This window comes from Gopherus flavomarginatus, chromosome 9 (genome assembly GCF_025201925.1).
Source record: "Gopherus flavomarginatus isolate rGopFla2 chromosome 9, rGopFla2.mat.asm, whole genome shotgun sequence".
NCBI lineage: Eukaryota > Metazoa > Chordata > Testudines > Testudinidae > Gopherus > Gopherus flavomarginatus.
The window spans coordinates 89,193,092-89,213,991 of record NC_066625.1 but is presented as its reverse complement, the minus strand read 5'-3'; the positions used below and the strand labels follow the sequence as shown (position 1 = coordinate 89,213,991).

At 47.8% G+C, this 20,900-nt stretch overlaps 1 protein-coding gene across 1 annotated transcript in view; it reads right to left on the bottom strand.

The window, feature by feature from the left end:
* Window positions 1-6,146: 6,146 nt before the first annotated feature.
* The window catches only part of NOX5 (NADPH oxidase 5), a 96,873-nt gene continuing 82,119 nt past the window's right edge, over window positions 6,147-20,900 (bottom strand). The window contains exons 7-17 of the mRNA XM_050967626.1: window positions 20,266-20,441; window positions 18,981-19,163; window positions 17,665-17,797; window positions 16,521-16,663; window positions 14,906-15,067; window positions 13,082-13,126; window positions 11,159-11,283; window positions 10,200-10,284; window positions 8,631-8,730; window positions 7,326-7,492; window positions 6,147-6,550 (exon numbers count right to left, since the gene is read on the bottom strand). Coding sequence (XP_050823583.1) covers window positions 6,419-6,550; window positions 7,326-7,492; window positions 8,631-8,730; window positions 10,200-10,284; window positions 11,159-11,283; window positions 13,082-13,126; window positions 14,906-15,067; window positions 16,521-16,663; window positions 17,665-17,797; window positions 18,981-19,163; window positions 20,266-20,441 — 1,451 coding nt within the window. The 3' untranslated portion in view covers window positions 6,147-6,418. The remainder of the gene's footprint in view (window positions 6,551-7,325; window positions 7,493-8,630; window positions 8,731-10,199; window positions 10,285-11,158; window positions 11,284-13,081; window positions 13,127-14,905; window positions 15,068-16,520; window positions 16,664-17,664; window positions 17,798-18,980; window positions 19,164-20,265; window positions 20,442-20,900) is intronic.

Here is a 20,900-nt window from a genome sequence, read left to right as displayed (position 1 = left end):
TTGTGATCAATGCAAGGGGTTATGCATTTCTGAGGGTGCTCAGCGCCCTCCCTTCCCATTGGCGTTAATTGGGATTTGAGGGACTTAGCAGTCAGAGGCCCTGCTCCGGTAAGTGGACACTGCAGCCTGGTTCCCTCTCCCATTTAGAGTCCCGGTGAGGGCAGTATGACTCAGTGCAGGCATAAAGGTCTGTGCTGGCTCTTTGCAGGATTGGGACCATCGGAGCACGGGTGCGCGCTCTCCCTTAGCAGAGCACAGGACCGATATTAACCAACCTGTCCTTGTACAACCCCAAGATGGAGATACAAGCCCATTCTGTAGTCTGGGTAATGGAGAGTTTCAATGCTGCTTGGGATCAGAGCCCATGCACAGGTACAAGACCCCCGAGTTGATGTGTCTTCAAGCAGAATCTGCACAGATCTCAGCAGATTGGGGACCAGGGGCCCTGCTTCTTCCTTGGAGAGGAATTCTCAACAGGGCCTGCTCGGGAGTTCCCATAGGGCAAGGAGAGCTCCCCTCCTTTGGAAAACAACTCTCCCTGATCCCAGCCAGAGCCTTCCAGGCCAGGGGCTTGGGGCACACAGCTCCAGGCAGGTAGATACACGGAGCTGTCAAGCTGAGTCAGCATAAAACACGTGGCGCAAGCTGTCCTTCGCTGGGAATTAGTCTAGCCCATTCTCCAGCCAACGGGCTGTGACGGCTGCCTTTCCGCCCAAGGAGAGAGCTCCAGCTTTCTCCTGAACCTTCCCGTTACAGTTTACGTTTTGTTTTCCCCATGGATGGTTTTGCCATCAAATAAATGTCTCAACTGAATTCATCTTATTTTTTAAAATGAAAGCGTCAGCATATTAGCCAGGCCGATCATAAAAAGACAGATAAATCTGCCAAGAAATGCCGTTTAATATGAGTATTTGTTTAGAATAGCAATTGTTCCCTCGTGGGCCGTTGATTATAAAGAGAACATCTACCGGACGGTAGCAGTCCCATATCTTCCTTTAGCTAAAGGTTCAGCCTACTTGGGTTTCTATGCTAAACATTTTTGGCAGATGCACTTGTTAGAAAATGAGATTGGCTAGCATTACTAAAAACAAACCAACCCCTTGGAATATGGGGCTGTCTTACACACTCTATGAGCAGCTATAAAATGCTTATTATTATAGGGGAGGGAAAAGCAAAGATCTGTTCCCACAGACACAGAGAAGGATAAGACAAGAATGGGGTACGGGGAACTGAGGGGACCAAGAACACCAATCGTGATCTGTTGCTGTCTGACCTGAGGTGCAGAATCTCTGGTCTCTCGCAGCAATCCCACATCTCCCTTCTACTTGTCACAACCGGACGATCAGGTCAGAGGCCAGGGACAGCACTGAAAGTCCGAGCTGGAGTCAGAAACCAGGAGTCTGAGCCAAGGGGCAGAGCCAGCATTGGGAACCAAGCACCGAAGCCAGGGGCAAAGCCAGAGTCCCAGTACAAAGCCCGGTGTTGGGATCAGAGTTGCAGTTCAAGGGCGGAGGCTGAGGGTCAGAGTCAGGGCTGGGGGGCCGAAAGTGAGCTAAGAGAAGCAGCTCCCTTGCCACAGCTGGCAGGGAAGTCTGCCTCATTGCAGACACCTCCTGGAACGCCTCCTGGAATTAAATAGGGCACCTGGCCCCAGGGGGCCATGAGAGACGCTGTCAGTCCAGCCAGCTGAGGTGGTACTCCCTGGACAGGTCTCAGTGATCATGCTTACGACCCTATCACGGCTGCCGGGGAGTGGTGTGGAGGTGTCGATCATCTCATGGACCCGCTCTAGTCCCGGCAGAACGTCACACCACTGGAGCTCTGCCCAGGGTGATGGCAGGTCTATTTCTTGTCCCTGGGGGCGCTGGAAGGCGAGGTGAATTCCTCCAGAAGGTGTTTACAACCCTCTGAAAAACTGGCTCTGGAAGATCCCACCCTGGGCTCCCACAGCTACCCTCCAGTTGTGGGCATGGGGTGTCGATGCTGCAGCCACCTCTGCTGCACTGGCTTGTTTGCAGACAGCTCCAGGGGATGCTCCCCACGTGGCCAGCGCAGCCAGACGGGCGGGTGTTTTGTTGTGCACTGCTGACCAAAAACCATCAACAGACAAGAGGAGTTAAACAGGTAAAGGAGTTAAAGCTCTTTCTCCCCCCGCCCCCAGGGAAACACTTTCCAGCAAGGGGAGCAAATTCTGGAGCTGAGGGCTATTCGCTGAGAACATCTTTCCACCTGGCACTAGGAACAGCAGCACCTAAAGGCATCAGCTCAGATCAGGGCCACATTGTGCTAAGTGCTGTAGAAATACATGGTAATGGAGGCCTTGCTCCAAAGAGCTTCTGGTCTAAATAGACAACCTAGGCAAAGAGTGGGAGGGGAAACTGAGGCACAAGGTGGGGAAGTGACTGCCCAAGGTCCCGCAGCAGACCAGTCAATAGAACCTAGATCTCCTGAGTTCCATACAGTGCCCCACCCATGATGCCTCCAGAGAACTAAGCCTAGAGGCACCTGCAGTGGCGGTGCACCTGACAAGGAGCGTATGGGCTCACACTCCCGTCCCACTCAGTATTGTGCACCTCCCTCAGCAGTTCCCAGGGCTGCTCAGCCCCTCGCAGGGTGGGGCCCTTTGTAGCTCTCATATAAAGACATTGACAAAACGGTGCATTCACAAAAAGGTTGGGTGCTCTCCCCTGCCCACGCCCCAGTCTTCCAGGCCAGGATGAGGTCTTGTCACTGACCCACCAGGTTCCTCTGCACAGCATGGAAGAAGAGAGCTGGGAGTTTAAACCAGCAAAAATGACAAGGGGGGAATGAATGCTAGTGATTCTTCTTTGGAATCCTGCTCAGTTAAACCGTACAGGAAGGGGCTCGGCCTGCCCTCTTTCCACAGGTGACTCTCCCATGGGATTGGACACTACTGTTATTTAAAATGCACAAGAAACCTGGTCATAGTCCCCCCCGGGGCAAGGAGCTCAGGAGGATCCAGGGACCTTTAACAGCACACTGCTGCAGGGGAGTGTGCCAGTGCTTTGGTTGGCAGGTCTGCAGCACCCTCTTGTGGCTGAAGAGTTCACCACTGGCAAAGTCGCTTTTTGTGTGTTTCTGGCACACAAGGGTGAAGAACGCACCCTCGCCTTGCTCTGCGTTGGAAGTTGAGACAATCCACGTTCAGCTCTGGAAAATCATTGCAGGGGGTGTGTAGCTGCACAGGGTGAATGCTATGCTCCCGCCGCACCTCAACAGAGCCCAGGAACTTAATCCCATTTCTATAGAAATACCAATGTTGGTCAAGGCGACAGATTAAGAATAAATTAGAACTGAATCCTTAGAGCCAGACTTTGGCCTGGACCCAGCAAGGTCCTTAATCACTGTAAGGATGTGAATAATCACATTGACATCACTGGGACTACACACATGCTTAAAATCTGCCATGTGCTCACACCCTCTGCTGGATCAAGATCTATAGAAGATTTGGTCCTTTCCTCTATAATGGGCTATCCTGGCTACACCAAGTCTCTCAGAAACACCCGGGAAGTTATAATTTGACTCTGATTATGGTCTAAATACCATGAATCAAGCCCCATCTTTTAATATGTGATTTCGTTCACAGAAGACCGATTACAACACTACTATGGATAGTGATGGCAGGGAGCCATGACCAACAGGTAAGAACAGTGTCTCCAGTGCTTTCTATCAGCAATCTGAGGACAGAGTCTGAATCTGAGATAAGGCTGAGCTGAGAGACCCAAAGTCAAGTGTTCCTAACATGCCAGGGGGCCTACATCCAAAATGCAAGAGAGGGTGAAAATGTTCCATCAAAATAAGGTTTTTGTCTGAAAACACCTGTTTGGTGAAACAGACCATTTTGTGGGAAAATGTCCATTTTTCTAGAAAATTTGTAGGTTTTCGCTGACACATCCAAACCCTAAAAAATGAAAACATTTGGTCTGTGGGAACTGAAAGCTGGAATTTCTCAGATTCTGGGTTGTCAGTTTTACACCAAAAGCCAAAAAAAGTAAAAGAAAATTTTCAACAGAAATGGGGCAGGGGCGGAAAAGGTTTGCTCTAAATTTTTCTTAGGGGAAAACAATAATAATTCCCCAACCAGCTCCTCTGAACACAGAGATGGGCTCTGGCTGCCATGTTCACAGCTGAATCTTGGGCTGGACTTTCCTAAAGTTCCCAGGATGTCATGGTCCCATGCTCAGACCTGGGCTGCAGTCAGAACTTCCCCATTGGTAAAACACCTCTGAGGATGTTGGGGGATGAGACCTGAGATTGGTAGTGGGGCATTATTACACAAAATGAGCATTCTGAATGGAAACGCCAAGTGGCAGCTTTCTGACACTTTCACAACCATGTGAGGAAATCCACTTTTTGTTGTTGCTTAAGCACCAAGCTTTTCAGCCACCAAACCATTTGCAACCTCACGTGCAAAGTGAAACTGACCAATGATGGTCCAGCATTTTGTGCTCAAAGAGTCTTGAGCATTTAATTTTATGCTGAAAATGTTACAAGCCCCACCCAGAATCCTGAACGAAAGAGGCTCACTCAGCTTTTGCAAGGTATGTTACCCAATGGCTCCTTCAGTCTCCTTATGGTTCTGTGTCTTCCTTTTCTCTTGCATTTCTCCTGGCTTTGGTTGCACCCCTGCTTTCCCTGGGAATGACTGAAATCTCCCCAAATTTGAGTGGTCTCCCCGAGGCGTAGCCAAGACGGAACCAAGTGTGCAGAGTAAAGCAGTGACATGGTCCTGCTGGAAAAGGCTGACAAGCTGAGTGATGACAAAACTGCAACTAACTGCCCTAAGAGCAAACGAACTGCTTGTCAGTTCATGCCTGTCTGGGCTCTAAGAACAGGCATTTTCAGGCTTTGCGCTACGATGTTCTAAACTAGCCAAGTGGAAGAAACTCTAATTCATGCTTTGATGTCGGTTTGGACACAGACAAACAAGCTTATTTACTCCATCAGGCACTTAACCCATTCCTAAAGTGCCGACGGTGAGCCCTCGAGATCAGAGCGGCATCTCTGTGCTCCCTGCTCAGGCTGAATCGCACGCTCCTCGGACCAATTTTGTTCTTCACACTTGTCTGCCTGCTAAGGCCACTTTGTGCACACTGGCCTCAGCACGGCCTGAGATGCTCTGCAGAGATTTCTCCTGCCCAAGGGAACTCTCTGCTCCACTAAATTTGTCAGAGGTGGTTGTGTTGCGGGGTGTGTGTGGTGGGCTGCAGATGGTCTGTGGGTGGGACGGAGCTCTGCGACAACTGATCCTCCGCTAGCAAAAGGTAGCTTTGTACAGGGGCAGCTCTGTCTTGTGCCCGGGCCACTCGACAGTAAACCAGGCTTCCTGTGGCCACAGCTCTCCACTATAGAGAATCTGGCTAGTGGGTTTATTTTCTTGTAATGTTTCTTATCAGCCAACTGATAGTATTTAGAAATAGGCCAGAGGCCTGGACCCTGGATCTCTGGGGGCTCAGAAGCCAAACCCTGATAAAGATCTGAATTTTGTTCCCAGGCAGAATCAAAACCCTGGCACTGAAAATCCCCAAACGGGGGCACTTGGGACTCTGGATGTGTATTTTATGGTTTGCCCTATCTCTGCTGTAAGCCAACAATCTCACTAGGTCACCTCACAGAACTGTAGGTGCTGGTAAATATTTTGACTCCACAGAGCTAGACTGAGTCAGAGTCAAATAAAAATATCCCGCTTTAACCCCCAGGTACTAGTCTGGAAGGGACACAAATGCTCAAGCATCAGGGCACAACCTAACTTTTAAGTGACAGGGGTCAGAACGAAACGTACTCTGCGAGCAGGTTATTCCATAATTACTCCCTTGGGGGTTTCTTGCACCTTCCTCTGAAGCACCTGGCACTGGCCACTGCCCGAGGTGGGATACCAAACTGGATGGAGAACTGGGCTGATTCACTCCAGCAACTCCCATGTCCCTAGTCCTTTATGAAGGTCTGTCCATAGCTATCAAGGGGCAGTAAACTCCTAGAACTGGTGCTGACCCACCCTCCCCTTAAAGTTTCCACATTTCCTCCCCAAAATAGGACCTTTATTCTTCATGATGGGGGCATCCTACCCCAGTTGCACACTATGCACATAAGAGAAGCCAGAGTGATTATTTTTGCTCAGACTGGGACTCAGCTGGAGATGCTGGACAGCAGGTTCAGCTGAACACAGACATGCTTTATTTATGGAGCATGTTTAGACCATGCTTTGGGCAAACACGGTACATTTCCCCACGTACAATCAGAGAGGAAGGTAAAGAAAGCTCTTTTGTAAGTATGATGCATGCACCAGCAATTACAGAAGCAAACACCTACATTACACTATAAATCACCTGCAGGAAGAGGATTCTAAACTCCTCTCTCCAGGCTATTTAGAAAGGTAGCGACAGACAGAGAGAGATTATTAAAAATTTTCTTTGAAAAATCTGAAGTTGAAGTGTTCGCAGTGAGCCTTGACTACCTTGGCAAGAGCTGGAGACCCGCAGAAGAAGACTTGGACTTTCCCTTTATTTTCCTCTGCCATCTTGTGGAACACCTGACACAACACAAAAGCAGAGAGAAGAAAAGAACAAACTGAGGTCTGTTTTAGCCTCTCGTGTGAACACCATTAACGTGCCCTTGGTTCACTAGATCTCTTCCACCACAAAGCTAAGCAGGTGGCACAAAGCACCACCTAGGGAGGTTCCTTTCATGGGTGGCCGTTAACAATAGCTAGGGAGGGTGGCTTGTTTCCTGGGCATGGATCAGCTGATGACGTAACATAGTCTTAAACAGTAGACATGAAATTTGAAGCTGCCATCAAAGAAGTCCTATAGAGTTCCCACTTCAAGAGCCACCAGAAACCCTAGCTCCTCTGGCATCGTTTTCAGCTCTGTGCTCAAGCAAAGCTCCCATTGACTCTAACAGGAACCTGCCTGGTTGAGGAGGCAGAGATTGGGCCAGGAGTCCAGACTGTCAAGTATCAGAGGGGTAGCCGTGTTAGTCTGGATCTGTAAAAGCAGCAAAGAATCCTGTGGCACCTTATAGACTAACAGACGTATTGGAGCATGAGCTTTCGTGAGTGAATACAGATTCATGCATCTGACAAAGTGGGTATTCACTCACGAAAGCTCATGCTCCAAAACTTCTGTTAGTCTATAAGGTGCCACAGGATTCTTTGCTGCTGAGTCCCAGACTGACCACACTGGCACCATTGTAAATACACACACCCTACTGACTACTCTGGAGTTACTCCAGCATTACCCTGCTCTGGGTGCTTGTGGTGGGTGCACGCAGAAGCAGTTTGTTACTTGGGTTTCAAGGATCGTTACCTTGCTCCAGTCAGGGCGGCCTGGTTGGGTTCTGGTCCTGAGTCCGGTGATAGAGTCTTTCTTTTCCTTCTGAGCCAGCAGATCTAAAGCCATCTGCAGACCAATAGCCTTCATATCGTTCTTACTAAGAGCTGAAGTCATGTACATGTGCATCTCTAGAAAACGGCCTGTACATTCAAGGGAAAAGCAAAGGGACAGCTGAGCTTCTGGAGTTCAGCTTGTTAATGCAGAATTACTGACCGAGGCAGGCTCAAAACACATTGCCACCGAAACCTCAGCTAGGAGAACACCTGTCCCTGGGGAAATAGATGGAACAACATGTCACTTCAACCAGACAGACTCTCTTTTGGTCTGTACACCAGCCCGATGTTCTAGGCCCCCTCCTCCAGGTAGGAGAGTCTCCCACCAATTCACAGACTCCCAACTGTGTCTTCCTCGTGTTGCTCGTAGAGAGAAGGTGCTGCCTCTGGAAGTGCAGACTGTATGTGGTCGGGACACATTATCAGAAGAGCAGCAGCAGCTGTAGCACGAAGTAGCAAAGCAGGATTATTTGGTGCCAGTGCCCAAGAGAGCTAAGGCTTCCCACCCAACCATTCGCACAGAGTTCTCCTGCCAGGAGCAGGCCAGTCCAAGCAGGGGAAGGAGTGTGGTAGCAGCAGTCAGACCAAGGGTACCTGGGCCACATTTAAGTCTGGCCCAGGAGTGCCTCCCTGGCAAGGACCTGCCGAGAGCCTGTGGAACGTAGCCTCAGTGAGCTTTGATGGAGCCAGGATTGGGACACAATGGCTGCAGCTCATAAATCCCCCTCCAGCTGCCTCTTTTCCTGTATTTGCAGATGGGCCTATCACAAGACAATAGGGACAATGCAACATTCAACTGTGTTACTAAAGACACTTGCACTCTGCTGCGGGGCACGTGTCATGGAGGCTGAGGTCAATACAGGGCCGGCGCTTCCATTTAGGTGACCTAGGCGGTCGCCTAGGGCACCAGGATTTGGGAGGGCGGCATTTTGCCACCCTCAGCGGCAATTCAGCGGCGGGGGGTCCTTCCGCGCTCTGGGTTGTCGTCGGCAATTCTGCGGCGGGTCCTTCACTCGCTCCGGGACCCGCCGCTGAAGTTCCCCTAAGACCGGGAGTGCGGAAGGACCCCCCTGCCACAGAATTGCCACCAACGACCAGGAGCACGGAAGGACCCCCGCCTAAGGCGCCAAAAACCCTAGCGCTGCTCCTGGGTCAATAGTATTCATACATGCCCACTGGAATGGGTGAGGGAGGAATTCACTAGAGCCACCTGGCTTCCACTTACCTTCCAGTTCCTCATCAGCCTGGTCCATTTCCAGCTTAGTGAGCAGGCTGACAAACCACTCAAAGGACTTCTGGTCTCGGTTGATCCAGATGAAGTCAACCTGAAAGCACAGTTTTTGCTTTGGTGATAGTGAGCCGCACGGTTTCATACCAAACTACGAATTAGTTGACTTGTTGGTGTTTGTGCCTTTTAGAGCCCCAGCAGACCCCTCTTTGCAGACTGGCAAAGCGACAAGGCCCCAGTCCCCAGCGGCGCTCAGTCACAATAGACAAGGGACAGACAGGCTTGAGATAGAGCCAGGTTCTAATTCTGTCTCTGCCTAGGCCTTTTTACCATGTTCATCACCATGGGATCTGGTGAAGGAGCAGAGTCCCACAGATTGGGCCAGTTCAGCCTCAGCAAATCAATGTAGCTTCACTTACTCTACTGGGGCTCTGCCAACTTATGCCAGGTGAGGTCAGACCCATTGCCTGGGGGAGTGGTGTATTCAAACCTGTATTAAAATTGTAAACTGTCACTTTTAATTTTCAGGGGTTTCCCTGCTACTGCTTGCAGACATGAGAGGTCTATAGGGAGGCATGCTATCTGGGAGCAGCAGTCAGTCTGCAAACAACCAGCCTAGAGGAAGGTGGGGTAAACTGTCCTCGCTGCCTTAGGGAGCAGCCTGCTTTGTCTCTCTCTGTTCTGGATTCTAAGAAATAAAGTTGTGTTACACTGTAACCTTTCAGAAAGAGTATTTTATGTTTCTATCTAATGCCTCTGTCTGTATGCTGTGAACATAGCTCTAGGAGAGTGGTGTTTGGGCATTTATTATTTAGTAAGGATGTATCTGAGTGCAGGACAAGGGTCTGGAGACCTCTTGGCAGAGGTGCATTGAAGAACCCAAAGACCTATAAATGATTGGATGGTTTGTACCTCTTACATTATTGTTACAGTTACCACATAGGTGCCAATGGTTTCATTATGAATCTGTTGGCATCCCTATTATAATCAACTGCAGCGCTTCCAAAGGTACATTAGCCCCTCTTGACTTAAATGGCACATTATAAGCCTGAGGCCAGGTCTACACTACCACTAACTTTGGTATAAACTTACATCACTCAGCGGTGTGAATAAGCCACCCCCCACCTCCAGCAGCGTAAGTTGCACTGACCTAAGCACTAATATGGAGAGCACTATGACATAGCTACCGTCTCTGAGGTGGATTTATTATACCGAAAAGAGAGCTCTCTTCCATCGACCTAGAGCATCCTTACCAGACCTACTACAGCAGCGCAGCGACATCAGTGCAGCTGCACCAATGCAGCACTTCTAGTGTAGACAAGCCCTGAGATACAGTTTCTGCACCAAAACGTAGTTTTTATTGCATTTCAAAAGTTGGTGCAGTAGTTAGATGTTGGTAAGCCAGCAGATCCTCAGACAACACAATGGGGGGCCCTGATCCGGGAAGTTGCTCTGCCCAGGAGCCCACTGCACAGAGCAGCTCACAGGATTTCCATCAGATATTTTCTACCAGTAGTCAGGTCGTCGATGGGAAGCTTTAAGTTATCCCTTTAAGTAGGAGCTCACCTTCCTAAGCTTCATTTCATCATCCTTGAGGCTCTCACACCATGAATAGCCACAGCAGGGATTGTTTTGTTTTCTCATGCGATACCTAGAAGAATGCAACAGAACCCACATGTGGTAACAAGCACTGTCATGTCAGCTCTTTAGCACCCCACCCACCCCTCACCCCCAACTCTCAGTAGTGAAAACTCTCCTTAGAAAGTCATTAGAGCTGGGCCACGTTTTTCCAAAATTCTAAATTTCAACCATTTTTTTCTAGTGTTCACCTTTTTGACCAGCTCTAGAAAATATCCTTATCCAGCTTCTTTGCAAACTTTCTGTTCGGGTGTCAATCTTCAGTGTAGTGTCTGTCCGTTTGGAAGGATGAATTTGGTTTTAGGAACATCTTTTCACCCACATATAAGGACAAAGTCCTTAATGTCAGGGGGAAAGGACGATCTTGTGGCGAGATCACTGGACTGGCTCAGCCACAACCTTCGTGTCTGACCTCAGGCAAGACACCTGATCTATGCTGGGCCTCAGTTCCCATCTGTACAATGGAGATAATAGCAGTTCCCTACCTCAGCAGGGCCCTTGTGAGGTTAAAATCCATTCAATGAACGTAAACCCCTCAGCTAACAATACCTAGCTCTTACATAGCATTGTTCGCCCACAGATCTCAAAGCGCTTTCCAAAGGACATCAGATCATTATCCTTATTTTACAGATGGGGAAACTGAGACACCAAGGCAGAGGTGCCTTGTAAAAGGTCACCCAGCAGTCCAGTGGGAGAACCAGGAATAACGTCCAGCTAATATGGCGATGAGGTCTAGATCAGCTAGAAAAGAACTGACCCTGAACGTAACACATAGCATGAATCTTGAAATCACGATGTGGCTTTAATTTGGCAATGGAAGAAAAATTCCGCATCCGTGGGTTAGTATTAATTCTACTTAAAAAGCCTTAAAAAGGTACAGTGCCAACCTGTACATGATGCTCTGCAAGATAGAGGCAAAGGGAGTAATGCCGATTCCAGCGCCTACCAGCACAGCATGTTCCGAGGTGAAGATCCTTCGCGTAGGTGTCCCATAGGGGCCATTAATATAACACTAAGAGAGAAAAAAGGCTGCAGTTTGGAGACACACAAGATACATTTGCTTCAGTTTCACAGAGATGCTTCTCATTATTTTTTTTATCTAAAATAACCATGCATTGGCAGGGGAATGGATAGCAGCCTAGGGTCTCACCCTGCATTTTTTGCACAGCCAAAACACCCCCTGAGCTCAATAGAGGATTCAGGATTGAAGATCAGCATCTTAATGGAGCTTCTCTGCCTTTAATGGAAGTAGATGACTCTACGACCCACAAGCCAAGTGCTCAGCACCCAACGTGGCCTCAGAAATGTGGTCATTTCTTTGAGGGCCTAGCTGAGATTGATTTGAAAGTCTGGCGTTGATGTGGGTGCTAAGCCCTTCTGAAAATCCTGGCCACTGTGCTCCTGCACCTTAGTGGGAGGCAGGCAAGTCGGGGAGCTCAGTTCTCAGCCTATGTCCATCACTGTAACTCCGTGGGCTCCAGTGGAGCTTTGCTGTTTTACACCCGCTGGGGATCTGGCCTGGGATTTTCAATTGTTTTAATTATTTCTCTTATTTCCAGCCCAGCGGCTTAGACAGCGTCCAGTCTGTCTGCATAACACGAGATAACAGAGCTGTAACTGTAAGATTTAATAGCACTTCAGCTCAGCATCGCTGGCAGAAAAGATGGACGCAAGACACTTTCTGGGGGGTTCTCCACCTGCCCAAAAATTCAGGGAGAAAACAATCAACTCAAACATTGCAAAGCAATTGTTAGGTTGGCTTTTCAGCCAGAAACAGCTGCACTTTCTCTGTTTGGTGTAGACGCAGGGCCGGGAAAGTGCTCTGGCACCAGCCAGTCACACCCAACACCAGGGCCATCCTTACCCATATGCAAACTATGCAGTTGTGAAGGGCACCAGGAAATTTGGGGCACCAAATTGCCTGGTACCCTACGCAGCTGCATGCTGCTCCAGTGGCTAGCCTGACTCAGCCAGCCAGGAAAGCTGCCCCTGCCCTGCCCCACCCCCCCTCTTCCCCAAAGCCCCTGCCCCTGCTCTGCCCCAACCCCAGCCCCACTCCACCGCTTCCCCTGAGGACTGCAGCAGGGGTCAGGGTAGGGAAGTGAAGCGACCAGGCCCCAGCCTGCTCCGTGCCACCAGCTCATGCTGGGGGGCGATTTCCTCCCTGCCCCCCAAGCCTGCTCCTGCCCCCAGCCAACCTTGGGCACAGCTCCCCACCCACAGGAGGCTTCGTAGCGCACCACAATGTCTAGGAATGGTGGGGACCATAGTCAGGTGAACAAGGAGGGGAACCTGAGAGAATAAGATTTACTTTAGCCCCAGAGTGGCACTGCTTGCGCACGTAAGGACTACTTACAAGAGAAAGGATTTACAGGCCAGAGTCCTACTGCCCTGTCTGGCTGGTGGGTCTTGCCCATGTGCTCAGGGTCTAACTGATCACCATATTTGGGGTCGGGAAGGAATTTTCTCCCAGGTCAGATTGGCAGAGCCCTGGGGGGTTTTAACCTTGGGTCATGGGTCACTTGTAGGTTTAAACTACCATAAATGGTGAATTCTCTGTAACTTTAAGTCTTTAAACCATGATTTGAGGACTTCAGTAACTCAGCCAGAGGTTAGGGGTCTACAGCAGGAGTAGGTGGGTGAGAATCTTTGGCCTGCAATGTGCAGGAGGCCAGACTAGATGATCACGATGGTCCCTTCTGATCTTCAAGTCTATCAGTCAATGATCCTGCAACTGGCTCTGGGGTCTGTTTGCCCAGAGCCAGCTGCAGGGGAGACGCTTTAACCAGCCACGCAAAGGAGACTCTTACCTTGATATTACAAACTCTGTGATTCTCACTCAGCTTGGCAGAAACCTGTTACATAAAGAAAACCATGTTACCAATAGTCAAGCAGATGACATTGTCCTCAGAATTTATTCCATCTTGAGTATTAAAGTCACCCGTACTCTGATGCACCCAGAGATCACCCGGTAATACTTATCTCCTTCTTTCCAGTTTTTACAGATTGGCGGAGACATTTATTTGGGTTATATCATTCCTGACCTAGTCATTGCACCAGGAATAAGTCAAACACGGTATTATTTTAGCGCTACAAGAGTCACTTTCAAGGTAGGTGGCTATAAACCCATTCTTCAGAGAGGGACAACATAAAGTAAAGGTTTTCCATTTACAGTCCACATTAATAAAAATTATCATTATCCAAAATGGGAAGACCCATAAGTTTAGGGGGAAGATTTTCAAAGGCATTAAATCTCACCCAAGATGTCTGTGTAAATTATCCAGATTGTAATTGAATCAAAGGTTGATTCAAAAATGTAATTATTCAGATTCCCACAAATCATGCGTTCGTCGGGCATGGGAGGGAATAAGAGATGTACACGAATTTTGATCAGATTGACAATGGTAGGAGGATCTCTGCTAACGGAGAGAAAAGATAACAGTTCAAGAGCAACAGGGAGAGAAACTCATTAAAAATGGTGCATATAAATTCTTTATCTGTAATGACTGCTCCTTCAGCTGTGACAGAATCAATATCCTGAGAGCTTTTCATAACAGATGATAAAAGCCAGTAAACGTGGCTCTCCAGCTTCCTAACATTAGTATGATTTATATCTAATTTTGCTTTTTTTTCCCCGTTAAAAAGAGAGCGTGTGACTCTTCGCTGATTTTAAAATGTCTTCCTTTCTATTCCTTGTCTGTCTAAACTGGTTCACTAGTGACTACTGTATTACTATACATTTCAGCTTTGTAGAGGAATCTTTTCTAAAATTCGCAATAAGAAATTCATTATTAAGCCACAGTAGCAAACACTGATAAAAAGCACAAACGTCATCCAGCATCTGCCTTTGTATTTTCTCGACAAAGGACAAAGGGTGAATGTCAATGGGAATTATATGTGTACACCCATCAGAGATTATCAGGATTTGGGCCTTCATCCAGCTCACACTTCTGTATGTGTTTTAACAGTAAACACATAAATAGTTGCACTGAAGTCAATGGGAATAGTCAGATGCTTAAAATTAAACATGTAGGGTTGCAGGATTGGAGCCTTATCTACCATTCAGTACAACTCGGACTACATCACCCAGGATGCCCCATGGTTTCCCCTCTTGCTGAGCCACCACATGCGTGACAGTGCATGGTAGCTGTCGTCTGGCTATGGAACCCAGCCCAGAGTGGAGAACGGGGATATTGGATACCCAAACTGTAACCCTCCAGGCGGCAATTCCACATCAACCGTTTACTTTTTGTGGCCAAAAACCAAAGACACTGGATTTTTTGGATATCCAGTTTTTCAATGAAAAATAATTTTTTTCAACCAAAACAGATACTTTTAGCAAAAAAAATTTAAAGTAAAAAAAAAACAACAAAAAAACTTTCAATAAAAAATATATATATATATATTTGATGGAAAGATTTTGACCAGTCCTATTGATTCCTGAATGCAGGCCCCCAATGGCCAGCATTTACACGGTCCTCTCCTCTGACTCATCTGTGCTTATCCTAAAAGGGCTCATTGGTGCCATCCAGACCCAGCCCAGACGGGGATGATCCAGAGCCACCTGAACTCAGTAGCCCCGGAAGCATATAATCAATGGTAAGTTATCTAGCCAACAAATGAATTGTCTTTACTTCTCTGGCATCCAGGCTCCCTTCTTCATCCCTTCTGGTGACAGTGAGGTCAGCAGGTTCGCAGCCAGGGTACCTGGTGGCTTTGTAAGACGTCAGTTCAATTGTTTCATCCTTACTGGTGGCTACTGACGCCTCCAAACCAGATGAGCAGAAAAGATGTTCCTAGAGCCAAATTCAAAGGAAACACTGTGAGCCATGGCACTGAGAGAGATGAAACTTTCTTCTCCTTATTGACAGGAGCTATTTGATCCATCCAGGGCTTTGCTGCTTAGGCCCCGTGGCAGAAAACAACTCAAACGAGGGTTAAAAAATGTGTTGGGTCATGTGGTAGTGAGAAAGGAGGTAAGAATGCCCAACTATTTCATGAACTGTAACTAGACATGAAACGGTTGGGCATTCTTACCTCCTTTCTCACTGCCCATATTACAGGGGACAACGTCCAGGATGCAGATCTTCCTGCTTTTCTTACATGCACAAATCTGATGCCACATGGGCAGCAGAATGTCATGAGGATTGGAGAGCAGTGAGATATAGAACCAGATCCCTAGCTCATGTAAACTGGTGTAGCTCCATTCAAGTCAACGGAGCTCTGCAGATTTGCACCAGCCTGGGGTCGGTCTTATTTTTTCTAGAGGGAGTGTTTCCTAATGGCTAGAGCACTGGACTGGGATGCTGGATACCTGGCTCTGTGCCCAGCTCTGCCACTGGCCTGCTGGTTGATCTTAGGCAAGTCACTTCATCCCACTGTGCCTCTGTTTCTTCTTCTGTAAAATGGGGAGAATGGTACTGCCCTCCTTTGTAATGCACTGCAATATCTGCTGATGAAGAAGCACTGTATAAGAGCAAGGGATTATTATGAGGCCTTTCAGATAATGGCCTGGTCTGTTTGTTTCAGGTTTCAGTACCACTCTGCTCCTTTCCAGTCATCACGAGCATGTAATTCACTTTCCATCTTGATGGTTTTTATTTTAGATTAGGGAAAATCAGCAAACTCATAAAGAATAGATAGAAAATCCTGATGAGAGAGCAGTGTGGGGGACTCCAACCTCGGCCCGGAAATGCATTACAACCCTCTGCTGCACACTTCTTGTATGTACCCAGAAGCCCGGATCAGACCTACAGCACACATGCTGTTTGAGAAACAGGAAGTAGGAATAACTCTACAGGAAGACACACAATTCCAATCCGAAACATAGCGGTGACTGTCCCAGGTGAAGCAGCCGATACTGAACTCTGGGGCGTGTTTTAATGAGTTAGCAGAGCCCTCTGTATGTCTGATACTAGGACATCAGCTTGAGAAACCCAGACATTTCTTATTCCACAAGCAACGGGCTTTGGGGTTCCTTGTAGCAACAGAATATTCTTACACTTTTGGGTGTCCTCAACAGGAAGAAATGAACAGCCTCCGCACAGGGCAATATGCCAGGATAAATACAGGCAGGGCCCCTCTCCCATGCCAATGCCAATGTCACCATCCCCAACTGGCACTGCCTAGTGGCAGCAGCAGCAAGAAATATGGTACCCTACCACATTTCACAGAAAAGCAAACTAAAGGGCATTCCTATTTTAAACTACAAAAAGTGGTTCATAAAAATAATTCCCGTCCATGACAAACCTGAGTCCATTTGTGGTACCTCTGCTTTCTTAGATTTCTCAGTAGCCGTTTAGGATCCTGGCTGAGTGGTTCAGGCCACCTGAAATATTCATAGAGTCTGTTGGTCCATTGTCCTCGTGATCTTATATGCAGCCAGATGGTATCTGTGAAATGAAGGCAGACGATGGTGAAATAAGAAAGAGCCTTGTATAAATATTCTGATGAGGGAATCATACAGCTGGACTGAAACTTTCTCCAGGCAAGAAGCAGAGTGATATATTTTTAAATCAACGGGCCAAGTTAATGTCTCGGTTACACCAGTGAAAATCGTAAGGAATTTCTATTAAGTCCAGTGCAGTTACCCTGGACTTCCTGGAGAACAGATTTTGGCCCAGCATTTAAATTAAGGCTGAATTCCAAGCTTTCAGAAACACCAGAGGGAGTAACAAGGCTGCTAAGGAAAGCTAACCAAATAAATGCTCTGGCCATTTCAATTAGGTCAGTCATCCAGTATAACAGCTGCAGTCGCAGGATCTGTACATCAGATGACATATGTTATCCCTAAGATAGTCAGCCCCTTTCTGAGAATGGAATACACAGCAGTGTTTCTCTAATTGCAGGGAAATATGTGATTTGGAAGAGACAGTTTTTTTGCCCTTGATTTTGCTCAGAGAAGCCACATTTCCCATGATTCCACACAAGGGGGAAGGGCAGAGCCTCAGGGCAGGTGGAAATGTTCCCTTGTAGCAGGGACAGGGGAAGCAGAGGTTGGAGGCAGCTGCTGTGAAGTTATGCCCATCTGCTTTTCCTTCCAGAAGTGTGGAGCTCACGTCTGCTGGGAGAAGGGGATGAGGTGGAATACAAGTTCCAGCTCAGCACAGGGAAACCAGACACCAGCCTGGCAAAGAGCTTCCTTTCTCATGTGATTTTAAAAAAAAAACAACACACACACCTGCTTCTCGGCATGCCACAGCTAGAGCGCCTAATTAAATGATTCTTGGATATTGAATCAGTTACTTCAAATGTAGCCCGTTTGCTGCAAAATCTCGCTGCACCATACCAAATGGTCTCTATCTGCTATTTTATCATTCTAGCCTTTTTGTAAGTAACCATTCCGATTAAACAGCAAAATGACGCAGTTCTGGCATCCAGTATAATCACATACCTTGTTGTTCAGGAGCGCTGCTAATGGTGAAAGGATGCCACTCGTACTTCGCAATCGCTGGGATATTCAGGTAAACGTAGTCTCCAGGCTTGTAGTGGAAAAACTGTGGTCTCTTAATCACAAGATGAGTCACCTTGATTGAAATGAAAAGCCGAGAGAGCGAGAATCTCTCTGCACACAGGAAAACCGTGCAGACTGTACGTTATTCTAAGCCTTGTCCACTGGCATAGCTTCTCCAGAGCACAACAGCCTCCAATTTTGAGCCTGCAGTTTTGAGCATGCAAATACCTCTGGGCATATTTTACAGCCTGCAGATGTCTAGCTACCTCTCTGTTGGGACAGCCAGGCCCCCTCAACTGCAGAGGTGTGACCTATATCTGCTCCAAGCTTGCTTCCATGGAGAGAGAGGCCTTTGGGAACGGGTGGCCAAGCAATGGCCTTTGTTTCAATGTTTGCAAGGTCCTAATAATGCTGACAGAGGATTGCACCATACAGATCGTTTCTTTATCAGACCAGTCAAGATGCAGCTCAAGAGAACGTCTTGACTGGCCAAATACTGAAGCATGATTTTGTGCCATTTGTTGTGCTTTTCACATTGGCTTGTGAGCAGTGACCCAAAAGAAGGGTCTTTAGACACTTAAAATCAATTAATGAATGTTCTGGGCTATATAACATAAGGACCACTCTTGCACCAGATGAAAGAATAATAAACCCTAGCTCTTAGCAGCAATCTCAAATCACTTTACAAGAGAATCAGTATCCACATGTTACAGAGGCACAGAAACTGGCCCAATGTTTGGTGAATACAGATAGGAATGGAACCCAAATCTCCTGAGTCCCATGCTGGTGCTTTACCTACTATGCCACGCTTCCTCCCTATTTGAGCATTGCCATTTCTAATTTCCATGAGTCTCTGGAATGCTGCCATTCCAGCACGCTGCCATAATACACAGTAGACAATCATCTGAGTTTGTCTTTTTAATACCTCTTTTGTCTCACTTTTCCCCTGGGTCACATAAGAATAGTTGTTTTGTACAGGGGTTTTCACCAGAATCGCAAAGCACTTTACAAATGCCAAAAGCTCTCCCATGAAGTGGGGCAAGGATTTTTATGCCCATTTTAGGGAATAGGAAAGTGCAGCAACGAGGGGTGAAGCGACTTCCCCAAGGTCATGCAGCAAGTCAGCGGCAGAGCTAGGAATAGACTCCAATAAGCTTGATTTCCAATTCTTTATTTCACATCTCACCCCAGCCCCAGCGGTACTTTTAAAACGTATTCTCATAAGTGAGTGTCTTTGGATCACTTTGGGAACAAACCTTCGATGGCAGGAGGTTGATTTCCACAATGTACAGCCCCCCCATGCGTGACACAGCAATGCCAATTGTCTTCTCCACCACAAACAGAAATCCAGGAACCACAAACCATTTCCAAAAATTAGGCCCATGGATGACTAACAACGCCCAGATGAAGATGTAGGACAGGTGAGTCCAGTAGAAGACCTGCAGGTCACAACAATAACGGATCACTGGGAATGCTGGCCTGTCATGGGTGATGAATAGTAAGAGAGACTAATGAGGGCAGTGGTGGCAAAAGATGCAGCCCAATTGTGGCTGTAGTTCAGGTAAAGTGTCACTAGTTTTCCATCATTTCTTTTCATTGTTATTTCTAGGCACCAGATACAGTAAGCTCCAGCTCGGCTTTCCAGTCCAGCCAACAATGGCCGTGGACAGGTATGAGAAACCAGTCATTCTTAGCAGTAGGGGGCCACATGTAGCTCTCAGTTATACTGGTGTCAATGTGGAACCTCCAGGGACTTCAGCGTTGCCATTCCTGGCCAACACAAGGCCCCTGGATTTATACAGGTGTAACTGAGAGGAGAAACCAAGGCCCTACTGCGGTCTCAACATTTCTCCATTTCTCCATTTCACTTGAAGAGGCAAATAAGCCTAGGGACCATGTTATCACACAGGCCCGCATGGAAGAGGGCACACTACCTCTGTGGTACCGGGGGCCGTGCTTCCTAGACGGAGAGTCTGAACAGGGCTCTGTGAAGATCTGGTGGTTGTGCACAGGAAGTTGGTGCCAGACACAGAGTAAAGCAAAGCCCTTGTAAGCCCCTAAAGCACTGAACACCCATCTGCGTTGAGCGGCTTTGCAGACAAGGAGCCAATTCCTGTACTAACCACCCCCGTGCAGTGGGATGAGAGTTCTTAACTTGGCCTTGCCAGGGATGTAATTACCTGAGTTTGTCTGAATTGCTGGGTTTTATTTCTTAACCCATTAAAGTGCTTTGTTCCCCACCCACCCCCTGCCCTTGTGAGCAGGTTTTTCCTGCTGTCTTTCTACGTAGGAGTTTGGCTGCATGGGATTCAGTTAAATGACCCTCTAAGATCAGCTACCAGTTTACTCAGTGCCGCATGGAGAGGGACTAACACATTCTCATTGTGCTGCAACTGCAAGCTCTGTGGAAAGAAACGCATGAAAATGACCCTGGCAGAAAAGGGATGCAGAATGGGAGACACTGGAGCATATATGACTGCGCTGTAACGAAGGGGGAACGAGCAAAACCAAACCCCACTTGCAGGGTGCAGTGGGACGTACCTCAAAATGGCCGCTCTTCCGGACAAAGGTGCTGGAGCACACGAGCATCACGCAGATGAGGAGCTGCAGTGCAATCCCAGTGATCGAGGCGCTCCCGTGAATCCAGCCAATCCCGGGCCGAGTGGTGAACAGATATTCCCAAAGCGCGGGGCGATCCTGGGTCTGAGTCAGCCTGACTAAACACAGAGAAACATGGGGCTGCGGAGCAGCAGCGGCCAAGGGGATTAGCGCTTTCCACAAGAAGTACGGGATCAACAAGGGGATACTGAGCATCCCAATGTGGCCCTGAACTCCTCAGAACTGCTGTCCCTGATCTGTTCATTTGTCTGTAAAATGCCACGCACACCTTGGATGCAGTGTAACTCAGAGATACATAATGAAGACCGCAACAAGTAGCCTATGTACCAAGGTCTCCCAAAGAGTAATATTAACCCTTCTTCGACCAAAAAAAGCTTTGAGGGCAATGGAACACAAAGCAATCCTTTCCCTTACTGGGTTGTGGTCCTGGGACCCCATGGCACTAAACCTGTTTTCTTTGTCTTGGAGCCAGCGTTCCAGTTGCAATCATGTCTCCTTTCTTTGTATTTATTAATAAAATATATTATTTATGCAAAAAAAACAAACTACACCCCACC